We start from the raw sequence: 12,048 nt of genomic DNA on the forward strand, positions 1-12,048 counted from the left end.
TCCTAACCAACCAACAACCGTGAACAGTGTGTCAGCAACAACGTAGAACACGCCCCAGGTGTTGTTGGGGGAAATGTGAAGTGGAGCAGCCACATGGAAACCACCAGGAGGTGTTCCTCCAAAAGATTTTTTAATATGAAACTATCATATAATCCAATAATCCCCCTTCTGGGAATTTGTCCAAAAGTGCTGAATTATTGTTCCAGATTTAAGAAGATCAAGGCAACATGACAACTAACCAAAATATGTGACTCCGTATTGACTTTTAGACCCAGAGGAGAAAGGACATTAGTAGGACAATTGGAAGAACCTGATTTTGATCATTATACTGTGATTACATGTGGAAACTTTCAATCATGACAAAGGGAACTAAAGAGTAGATACACTTTGGTATATAATACACCAACTCTCTCCTCTCCGTGCTGGAAGAGCAGCTCTCCACATCCCGTTACCCAGGGGCAGAAGCTGGGGAAATGCTGCAGTTCTGTCAAATCTGGTGAGGCAAAGGACTTACAGGGACAGGTCCAGCGGCAGCCACAGGTCTCTTCCACCCGAATAGGCGACTGGCTGTTGGGGCAGGACGGTCTGAGCCCCTGGTCACAGTTGACCCGATGACTTCTCAGCAAGGTCTGGCCATCTGGCAGGCATGTCACTGTGTGGCACTGGTCTGATAAATCCCACACATCGCCAGGCTGCAGAAGAAGATTTTGGTAGAGACTAGGAGGAGGCACCTCCAGTTCTAAGCCCATCCACCCAGCCACTGACCAACTCCGGCAGCACAGAGGCTGGGAGCAGACGCCAGACTCCCCAGCAAGGAGCTTACACCTGAGACATGAAACACAACGCAAAAGTGGTAGGTCAACTCCCATCACAGGACCACGGCTAGCCAGAGAACTGGACTCGGGCCAAGGGAGGAAATGTCCACCAGTGGGCATCAGGGATGTACTTTAGATCTTTTCTAGAAAGGCAATGTAAAGGACTCACCCTCTTCTCATTCCCATCCTCATCCGTACAAACTCTAACGAACCCTGAAACAGACACAGAGAGGACCTTAGCTTCCACTTGTCACCCAGAAATTGAAGACCTGTCCGCATGGGCTCCCTGGTCTGGTCTTGGACACGGACTCAACTCTGAAAAGCATTTCAGGGTTTGTCACAGTGGGGACGCAAGGTAAGAGGAGCTCATCCAGTGTGTCTGAAAACACATGCTTTGTGGCCATTAATACTCGATGGTGACAGCAGTGATCATAATACAGCAGTAATCACAGCTCATTAAGCCTATCAGTGGTCACGAGGTCATCATCTCCCTCCAGCTGCAGCTGCCAGGGAGGAGGAGCATGCAGAAGATGAGGTGAGACCCTGGAAACTTGAAACCGAGCTAATGAAAAATCCTATCCAAAGAGCTACCAACAAATAGGCAAGCACAAGAACTCAGTGGCGAATTTCTGACTTACAATGAATTGTATTAGAAAACTATAGAACACCGGGCATCAAGAAAACAGATTGTAAACAGAGTTCTTAATGCAAAGTAAGTTACACTCCGACTCTTCGATAGCAGAGCCTGTTCATGTCTTTTCTGAGCCCTCTCTATTCACGTTGAGGATGAGTGTGGGGTCACTTGGGGGAACAACGGTTTTAGAGGTTCTAATTCTCTCATCCAAGATCCCTGTGCACAAAGCAGCCCATGTCCCTCCCTGGCAGAGCTCAGGTGGCTAGCTACAATGGAAGGAGGTATGCACAAACACCTGTAGAGTCCCTGTCACGAGGAAAAGGTTATAGTTCTAACAACAGAGACTCGAAGGTCCAGAAATGTATGATAACCTTCATTCAAGGCCAAGTCTTGTGCCTAAGCACCCGCAGGTCTCTCAGGGATAATTTTGTTCTTCGTGGGGACTTGCGTGGGATAGTTAAACACTCACCGGAGCACAGTTGGTGGAAGAAGGAATTGCCCAGGGTGACCATGGAAGGGAGGTCTTCCACACGTTGGAGCTTCACCACGTTGGAGCCAGCCTCGGGGCCTGCCAGGGTGCTCAGCTGGGCATCGTCATACCGATCCCCAATAGCAATGGGGAATACTGCCACCCCTGCAGTGTTAAAGGAACAAGAACGAGTCCGTGGTCAGTGAGAGATCAACATGGACTGCCTAACTCCGCCCAGCGCATGTGGATCTCATGTCCTCCACACTGGTCACACTCAGCTACCTGCTGAGGAAAATAGTCAACAAACGCTCATGAGCTCTTACTGGGTGTCAGGTACTATGGGAAACAAGAACACAGCAGTGGACAAGAAGCCCTGGCCCTTGCCCCATGGAGCTTGCCGCTGGCAAGAGACTCAATACACAATCAATGAATCCAACAGGTGACATGAATAGGCAGTGTTTCACATGATAAGGGCATGGAAACAAACCGAAAGAGATGAGGAAGACGAAAATGTCCAGGGATGAGGGGGGGAGGGTTATTGTCTCATATGGAAAAAGCTAACCAAAAATATAGAGAAAATAAATTTATTTTTGATGCAAAAAATTAACACATATGAGGGGATCTTCAAAATGTTCATGGAAAATGATCTCTAATAACTATGTAGAGCTTTCAGAATACTTTTTGCACCAAGACAAAGTTGTCTTTTTTTCTTTAAAAAATGTATTTTAAAAGCAGAGAAATAGATATCTTTCATCTGCTGTTTCACTCCTCCAACTGACAGTAACAGCACCAAAGTTGAAGCCAGGAGCCCAAAATGCTGTCCTTGTCTCCCACATGGGGAGCGGAAGCCCAGACACCTGAGCCCTTTTCTGTCATCGCCTCGGGTGCACTAGCAAGAAGCCAGATTGGAAGGGGAGCAGTCAGGACTCACACCTGCGCTCTGCATGGAATGCCAGCATGATCAAGCATCAGCTTGACCCCTTACATGTGTCTCTTCGTTCCATGTTGCTGCCAATTATTTGAAGTCCTATGAAAAGATGACCTTGGAGCAGGGGCCTGCTGTGAGGACAGGAGAATAAACACCTGGAGGAGGAGTCTTGCAAACAGAGGGACAGAAGCACAGCTTGCAGCCTGCTCCAGCCTGACTGCAGCCAGGCCAACAAACGGCTACGAGGCACAGACCCCGAGCAGCTGCCCAGGCTCCTGGGGGCACCTGAAGGCTTCTGGGGGAGGAAAGAGTTCAGACGAGAGCCGCCCTCCATCTGTAAAGGAACCACTGTGGCTACTGGGCTGAGAACAAACCACAAGGGACAGAATGGAGGCTTGGGGATTCGGTGAGAAAGGCATTTCAAGGATTCTGATAAGCGGCTAGTGTTGTGGCACCACTTGTAATGCTGGCATTCCCTAAGGGCACCAGTTCAAGTCCTGGCTGCTCCACTTCTGATTCAACTACCTGTTAGTGCACCTGCAGAGTGGCAGAAGATGGCACAAGTGCTTGCAAACCTGCCACCCTGTGGGAGCCCCAATGGAGTTTCAGACTCCTGTCTTCTGCCTGATCCAGCTATAGTGGCCATTTGGGGAATAAGCCAGTGGGTGAAAAATTCTCTCTTTCTCCTTCCTTCCCTTTCTCTCTTCTTTCTTCCATCTTTCTGTTACTCTACTACTCTATTTTGCATATAAAGACCTTTTAAAGCACTCTGGCCACAGAAATGGCATTTTAGTGAGAGACCAAGGACAAGACTTTGGGAAGCAAAGGTGTAGAGTTGCCATCAGCCCTGGGCACAAGAGAAAATGCCAAAGCTGCCATGTGAAGCACGTCAAGGGAAGAACCAGTGCACATCCCAAGGCTTGGCCTTGAAATGCCACAGTGACTGGACAGTTCCCTGCTGTTGGACAGCAGGACATAGGTGGACCTTGGGCACGCTTATCCCCCCACATTCTGCCACCCCACTGCCACTCAAGATGGCTTTGGGCTGGACACTGAACACTTACGGTTGGACCTAGCGGCGGCGGCAGCTGCATCCACTGAGTCCACAGAGACATCTGTAACAAGGACCACCACCGCTTTCGAGGCTCCGGGCCTGGCTCCATGCACTTGTGAAGTGACGTATCGTACTGCAAAGCCCAGTGCATCCCCTGCAGGAGGAATCCAGAACACAGCGCATCAGCCTCAGCAGACAGCAAGCAAGGGCATTGCCGCAGCTGCACACTTCACGTGGGATCACAAGAACGCCCCAGAAGCCCAGAGCAGCACATAAGGGAGGTCTGGAAGAGAGGAAACTAGAGCCACAGAACCAAATGACTGGACCAAAGACTGGCACCTGAACCAGGCTCTGCCCAGCCCCCTCCAGCCTCTGGTACCAACATTACCAATCTGGCTGGGGCCGCCCTCGCGCTGCATGAGGTCCACAAGGTTCAGCAGGTTGGTTTTGTCCTGGGCCACAGTCCATGGCACGTCGATGGTGGTGATGCTCCCATACTGCAGCACAGACACACGAGTGAGATGAGGCCCTACGGGAAAGGAAACAGAAGTCAGTTAGCACCAAGAGGGGGAGGGCTCTCAAGAACTACTTCTAGGGCTGCATCCAATGGGTCACTCACCCAGATTGGCTTTGGAGATGAAAGCCTTGGCAAAACTCTTCATTTCATTAAAGTGTGAAGGTGGCGAGCCAGAGGAGCCATCCAGGAGAAGGACCACATCCAGGGGCTGGCTGCAGTCTGCAAGAGGGCCCCGGGGAGGTGAGCACAAAGCTGCTGATGGAGGCTGCTGGGCACAGCAGTAAGCAGCTCTGCCAGCACTGCCTGTCACCTGGCACCACTAAGGGGGACACACAGGAGCTTCAGAACATTCACAGAAGGTGGAATTAAAGGATCCGTTGATGAGACAGGCCTCTGCCAGAGCTGTTAGATATCTCTGGAGGCAGGCGTTATGGCATAGTGGATGAAGCTACCACCAGCAACGCTGGTGTTCCACATGGATGCTGGCTCAAATCCAGCTGCTCTATTTCAAATTCAGCTCCCTGCCAATGTGCCTGAGAAAAGCTGTGAAAGATAGTTCAGGTGCAGATAGAAGATTCTCTTTTTCTCTCTCTCTCTCTTCTCTCTCTCTCCCTCCATCTTCCATTCTCTATTATTCTGATTTTCTTTTTTAAAGACTTTGTTTTTTCTTCAAATGGCTGGGTTTTTTTCTACAGAGAGAAGAGAAACACAGAATCTTCCACCCACTGGCTCACTCCCCAAATGGCCACAATAACCAGAGCTGAGCTGATCTGAAGCCAGGCATTGGGAGCTTCTTTCTGGGCCTGTCACCTGGGTGCACAGTCCCAAGGACTTGAGCCATCCTCCACTGATTTCCCAGGCCATAAACCGAGAGCTGGATAAGAAGTGGAGCAGCTGGGACTGGAATTGGTGCCCATATGGGATTCAAATACTTCTGGTCAAGGATTAGCCTGTTATGCCACCACACTGGTCCAAAACTCTGCTTTTCAAATAAACAGATAATTTGAACAAATCTCTGGCTTTGAACAAAGAAATAGGGGCATGATAATAAATGTGAGATTCAAGAGACACTAGACAAGAGTGAAACGGTGATAGAAGATTCCCAGATAAATGCAAACAAAGAAAGGCAAATTTCATCCCCTCGCCCCCGAAAGGCCAAAGGGAACTGACAATCATCCTAGTTCATAGATGTTACTTCCTTTCTAGGCAAACACTCAGTTGGGTGGAGATGACCCTGGGCGTCACGTTTGCATTGTTAAACTTGCTGCTGTTCACGTGTTAACAGGAGGCATGTATTCCCTAATAAACACAGTGAAGAAAGAGCCTACCCCTAAAACAGGGCCATCACATGGTCCCTGCCCAGTGGCAGGAGGCAAGGAATATCACTCTGAGGTTCAGGCTGGACCAAGTGCACGAAGCCAGGAGACAGGAAGAGGACCCAAGCATTGCATCACAACCCTCCCTCCTCCCATATGCTCACAGACACCAGCCTACCGCTGGTAGGAGACAGGGTGGGCCGCTGTAGCACCAGGTCCGGGGCCTCTCGGGGGAGCCTGTCAAAGTCCTGGATGAGGATGGGGGCATTGGGCCAGGCGAGCCTCTCCAGCTCCTGCACGTCGGCGTGGGGGCCCACTCCAATGGGCACCAGCTGGATGTCTCCCGGCAGCCGCTTGATCTTGTCGGAAGCAGGATTCCCGGTGACCATATAGACCAGGTTGGGGGCTTGCTCCCGGTCCCCCTGGCTGGTGGAGAAGCTGTGCTCGGAGACGTACTGCAACGCCAGCCCGGTGTTGGTCGTGTTGCCACCCCGGTAGCGGATTTCTCGCACCTGCTGAAGGAGGTCAGCCTTGGACTGGGTCTCGCTGAAGGTGTGCTCCACGGTGACCACATAGGAGTACTGCAGCACAGTGACATGGACGCTGCCTGGGCCCACATCCATGCGCCGGATCACCTCCTCCACGAACTCCTTGCTCCTGTTGAAGTTGGCTTCCCCGATTTGGTCTGATCCTTCCAAAACAAACACCACATCCAGAACCATGGCCTTCCGCTTGGACACCAGGGCTGTCGTCTCCAATTGCCCTGGACTGGCGGTGACCTTGGCCACGGGCGGCCGCTGAGTGGCACCGGGGGCTTCGGGAGCCAGGTCACACAGGTAATTGATGATCTCATCCCTCCGCTGCTCCAGCTCGTCCACCCCGCTGAGTACGAAGGCCTTGTTCTCCAGGGCCTGATTCTCAATGAGGCGGATCTGCTTGAGGCTGACGTGCGGCCCGATGCCCACAGGGATCACAGTGACTTTTTTCTTCTTCAGGCCTTGGACATAGCGGATCAGGTTGCGGGCCATCCGCGGCGGCTCCTGGCTGGCGGACAGGAGCAGGATGACACGGGAGGCCTCGGGCCGGTCCACCTTGCTGAAGATCTGGAACAGCGTGTACTTGAGGACCTCGCTGGTGGAGGCCACCTGACTGCCCGCATACTTGACCTGGCTGGCGATGCGGCGCAGCTCAGAGGGTCGCTTGCGGTCCTTGAGGCTAATGTAGGCGTGGGAACCGTCGTGGAACTCCACCACAGCCACACGGATGTGCTTCTGCGAGATGTGCAGCCGCTCCATCATGCTCACCACGAAAGCCTTCAGCACCTCAAACTCGGCCTCCGACAGCTGGGAGGAGCCATCCAGCAGGAAGACCAGATCCAGCAGTTTGCTGCAGTAGAAGTTGTGTAGCGGCGGCTCCGGGGTGTCTTCCACATACGGAGTGGTGGGTCTGGCTGGGACATCTGTAGGGGGCACCACCAAGCCTCCCGGCTCCTGGCAGGCCTCACAGGTGAGGTTGACACTGTCACAGTGACTGCAACAGAAGAAAGAAAGCAGAGTGCTTCCCCAAGAACTTCTGAGCCCCATGTGGCAGGAACTTGTGCACCTGTTCCCATAGCACTGCCTGCCCAATGCACCTGAATGTGAACTCCCATGAACTCATCATCCAAGTCATTTGACATTTTGTCATATCTGTCCCCAAGGAACAACACACACACACACACACACACACACACACACACACACACACTTCCCCAGACTTCAACCCTCTGTCTGAGTATCTCACAGGGCAAATGACATCCTAAAACAATGTCACTAACCGGAACCGTTCTACTGAAGATACCTACAGCCGCATGATTATTACAGCATGTTAGAAAATGTTAGAAAATAAAAATTCTGAATGGCTTAAACAGACAGAAAGAAAACCATTGTAGAAACAGGACAGGAACATGGCCTAACGATTCAAAGATGCCATCTTTATCTAGCAGGACAAAGCCCTTGGGAGGAGCAGTTGAGGTTGTCTGAGGTGTCTGAATGAGGACCAGATGGCAGCACACGCATCCATTCCTCCAGCATAGGCAAGCAGCTGAGCGGGCACCTAGAACAGCTCAGGTGCTGGCCACACCCACGCCCAGCACCCAGGACACAACACATACACACCTGCAGTGCCCCACACAACACACACTGCACCACTCCCCCCAAAATTCCGGTCTTCCACTGGTTTTTTTTACCAGCGTCCTGGAACTGAAAGAACCAAAAGGTGTCACATGGCAGTCACCCACACAGACTATGGCTTTCTGTGGATGTCACGCCTTACAACTTGACTTCAACCTCCCTCCCCGCCCAGGAAGGCTGAGAAGGCAGCCATGCAAACTCTGAGTCCTGGGCAGTGTCTTCTCAGCGGACACCCCCTCCATGTCCTGTTGGAGGATTCGGCCAGCGTGCTGTGGAGGTTGCCCCCTGCCCTGTGCCAGCAGAGGCAGCAGGAATGGGCTGGGAAGCTCTCATGCGCGGTGGTGCCCATGGGACTCAAAACTCATGGCCGGCTCAACCCCTCCATGTCCAGCCCTGGCTCCTGCCTCACGTCCACGTATTAGATGTAAAAATTCATCTTTTACAGGCAGGGTCTTCCTGAGAAGTGACTTCCTATGTCCTCGCACCACCCCACCCCCGACGATTTATTGCTTCCATCCTTAGTTCATGGTGCGTGAGTGACATACTTGCTGGTTTCCTGTGTTTGCTAAGGAAACTCACCCTGGGGCAGCGCTTGCTCTTGTTTGTACAGATGGTGGCGGCAGGATCTGGCTCTGGCAGCTGTGACCACAGCCCCCTCCCCAGCAAGGCACAGTTCTCAAGTTTAAGTTCCCCGAAGGCCTTGTCGGTGTCAGGGAGCGGTGTGGAATGGATCCATGTTTTAATAAATGTTCCCTGCCTATGGGCAAGACTTCACAAAGCTCAGCACTCACTCTCAGAACTTACCCCCAATCCAGGTCTTGCAAGCTGGTTTCCCAGAAGCAATTCTAGCAGGTTGGGGTGGGGAGGGGCGGTCTCAAGGGGACAGCAATGCGTGTCTTCCCTCTAGACCATGGACCCCCAGATACCTGCGCCCTGCAGAAGGGACAGGGGCTCCAATTCACTTTCCTGTCAGCATCCTGACACTCCACTAGAAGGCCTGTGGCTGTCAGCGATGCCTTGACCCCCAGGAGAAGTGAGGACAGGTAGAGGACCCCTGCACCCAAGTGGGAGACCTGGAAGAAGCACCTGGCTTCCATCATTAAAAAAAAAGAAGAAGGAGGAGGAGAAGGAGAAAAGCTTCTCTCCAAACAGCACAGCATCTGGTTTTACCAAATCTGGCAGTGAGCAGGGTCGCCGGGGTTCAAGGTGATGGTCTTTCCTGAGGCCAGACGCCGACCAGCCACCTCACACACGGGGCAGTCCTGGGGCTCGATGCAGGTCTGCAGCAGTTCATCCAGGATTTTCCCTGCACAACAAATCACCCATTAGGAGCCCAGAGCTCTGCTTCCCACAAGGAGCCTTTCCTTCAAGGCCATCTCTTCCCAGGGCCCAGGGTACACCCTCCCCACTTCGTGCCTTGATTTACCCCTTTGAAAAAGTGAGTGGTAAGTTCCTTCACCCAACGTACCGCCTCAGCTGGGCAGAGCTGGGATTGCTGAGAGGCCCCGTGGCAGGGCTGCAGGGCTGGGGGCAGCACGCATGAAGAAGGACCCCGAAGCACAGCTCCAAGCCACCTGCCCACCACCCCCTCCAACCCCACCTGCGGCCCAGGGCCCTCACCTGGAGGGCAGTGTGCGTGGCAGCCCTCCACGCACTGCACAGGGCATGGCAGCGGCTCGGGGTGCTGGCACGTGACAGGGCAGGCGGGCGCACAGCTGTTGTAGCGCCACTCGCACTCATACCCGCTCTCCCGGATGTTCCTCTCCTCGCAGCTCTGAGCTGTGGACACACAAGATAAGGCATGACTGGAAGAGCTCCCAGACAATTCTGCACATCTTGACAGACTGAGGTTGCAGCAAAGGCCCCCAGGCAGCCCTGCGGGGACCTGTGCCGGTGATGGGGGGGGGCGCGGTGTGGTCCAGGCTGCAGAATAAGGAACCACGAGAGTCACTTGCATCAGGGACTTGAACTTAAAGCAGGAGCCTAATGGTCATGAGTCAGTTTGCTATACAAATCATTAAGTGACGGGGCCAGGGTTGTGGCACAGCAAGTTAAGTCGCCATCTGCAACATGAGCGACCCACATGGGGCATTGTTCAGCTTGCTTTACTCCCTGGCTCTCCATTCCCTCCCACCAGTGGCTCCTCCTGCACCCCACAGCCTTCCCAGACGCAGGCAGGGGTGGGGTCCCGGTCACTCACGGCACAAGGTGGCGGTCCTCCAGTTCACCACCTCCCCATGCTGGGCACACACGTGGGCGTAGGCAGCAATGGTGTCACAGAAGCACACACAGTCGCCAATGGACTCACAAGAGCAGGTGTCGTAGATGCAAACATCCAGGAACGGCTCCGGGTCTACCTGCAAAGGAAGCCACAGGTGGTTTGGGCCTGCAGCCCAGAGTCAGAACCCTCAGTCTGCCTAAGAGTGGTCTGGGAGCAGATAAGAGGACGCTCCCCCAGTGGAAGGAGAAAAGTCAGGGGCTCCCAAGGAGGGACTGGAGAGCAAGAATCCTAGGTTCTCATGGAGTTCCACATGCACACAGGAAAACGACAAGAGAACAGCATCTAAGTGTTGGGAATTCCTCCTTCTTGTCTGAGATAAAGACACAAAGACGGAGTAAAAAAAAAAATCAAAGGGTCACTGGAGTGAAGGTCAGAGAAGAGTCTCTGTGAGATAAGAACCAAACAAGAGGGGCCAGCATTGTGGCCAAGTGCGTTAAGCCACCGCCTGAGGTGCTGGCATCCCGTATTGGCATCGGTTTGAGTCCTAGCTATTCTACTTCTGATTCGACTCCCTGATAGAACACCTGGAAAAAGCAACAACAGATGGTCCAAGTTCTTGGGTCCCTATCATTCATTTGGCAGACCCGGAAGAAGCTCCTGACTTCAGACTGGCCCATCCCTGGCAGCTGCGCCCATTTGGGCAGTGAACCCAGTAGATGAAATCTATCTCTGTCTGTCACTCTTCCTTTCAAACAAATAAATAGGTCTTTAAAGTATATGTATTAAAAGGGACCTGTACGGTAGCACAGTATCTAAGTCAACAGCTGTGGCATTGGTATCCCATATGGGTGCCAGTTCGAGTCCCAGCTGCTCCACTGCCAATCCAGCCCCCTGCTATTATGCCTAGGAAAGCAGCAGGTGCCTGGGCTTCTGCCACCCAACCAGGCGGACCAAAGAGCAGCAGAGGCTGACACCACAAACAGTTTCTTCTGTGTAGAAAAGAAACATTAGCCAGGTACAGTTCTCCTCATAAACTATCACTTCCTCCCTTGGTCTCCGACACCAGAAAAGAACCACAGCAGTGTCAAGGCGAGGCTCACACCTGAAGCTCCTCCTGGATCCGCCCTCGGCACTGCCCTGCCTCCCACTGCCCGCCAGGCCCTCACCAGCCCCTCACCAGTTTGTTGCAGCCTTGGAAAACATCACTGGTAAGAATCCTACAGGAGGAATCTACCATCGTCTGCTTCACCACGTTGTCCCGGCAGGTGGCAGGAGACAACTCCAACAGCACCTGGGAAGGGGTGAGAACACAGAGGCAGGACAACCATGGCAGTCAGACTGTGGCGGCTCAACCCTGCAGGACTCCCGTGCTGCCCACCACCTGCTGGGGCGGGAGAGACACCCCGCTGCCACCCAAGACGTACCTTCCTGGTGTCCGCGCACTGTGGGTTCACCTTCCAGGAATTGCCAAAGTCTACGGGGTCTTCCTCCACTTGGAGGTTACTGCTGGTAAAGTCGTTGTTCTGGACACCGTCAAAATTCCCACACAGCCCACACACTTGCTCCTGGACGGACAAGGGGCAAGAGTGAGCCCTGGAAACCTCAGGGGGCATCCTCTCCGCTTCAGGGAAGAGGAGGCTCCAGCAAGCAGAGGATACAGGGGGAGGAGCAAAAGGAAAAGTGAGGGAGAGGGGGAGGAAGAGCACAGGACGGGGTGAGCAGTGGGTCCTTGCCCTCACCGTGGCCTTCTAGGTTCTAGGTGACCATACCTTCAAGTTCAGGAAACAGAGAGAGGCAAAGGGCAGAGATGCAGGTGAGGCAGCCCTTGGCCCTGGGGTCCTCAGTGTGAACCACGACCTTCCCAGGAAGGGGCTGAGCAGAGAAACTGTCTTTGTGACCCCACCCAAAGGAACACAGAGGCCC

General features: G+C 53.2%; 1 protein-coding gene across 2 annotated transcripts in view; it reads right to left on the bottom strand.

Moving 5' to 3' along the window:
- VWF (von Willebrand factor) overlaps positions 1-12,048 on the bottom strand; it is a 93,653-nt gene that overhangs the window by 33,175 nt on the left and 48,430 nt on the right. Inside the window, exons 22-33 of one of the 2 annotated variants that reach the window (XM_040979009.1) lie at positions 11,550-11,690; positions 11,303-11,416; positions 10,105-10,261; positions 9,525-9,683; positions 9,075-9,210; positions 5,926-7,263; positions 4,520-4,707; positions 4,289-4,429; positions 3,911-4,054; positions 1,919-2,083; positions 985-1,028; positions 515-692 (exon numbers count right to left, since the gene is read on the bottom strand). In XM_040979009.1, coding sequence (XP_040834943.1) covers positions 515-692; positions 985-1,028; positions 1,919-2,083; positions 3,911-4,054; positions 4,289-4,429; positions 4,520-4,707; positions 5,926-7,263; positions 9,075-9,210; positions 9,525-9,683; positions 10,105-10,261; positions 11,303-11,416; positions 11,550-11,690 — 2,905 coding nt within the window. Of the gene's footprint in view, positions 1-514; positions 693-984; positions 1,029-1,918; positions 2,084-3,910; positions 4,055-4,288; positions 4,430-4,519; positions 4,708-5,911; positions 7,264-9,074; positions 9,211-9,524; positions 9,684-10,104; positions 10,262-11,302; positions 11,417-11,549; positions 11,691-12,048 lie in introns of both variants that reach the window. The other variant, XM_040979010.1, reaches the window with a different exon arrangement.

The sequence above is a fragment of the Ochotona curzoniae genome, unplaced genomic scaffold (assembly GCF_017591425.1).
Source record: "Ochotona curzoniae isolate NIBS_2020 unplaced genomic scaffold, NIBS_Ocur_1.0 contig_2927, whole genome shotgun sequence".
Taxonomy (NCBI): Eukaryota; Metazoa; Chordata; class Mammalia; order Lagomorpha; family Ochotonidae; genus Ochotona; species Ochotona curzoniae.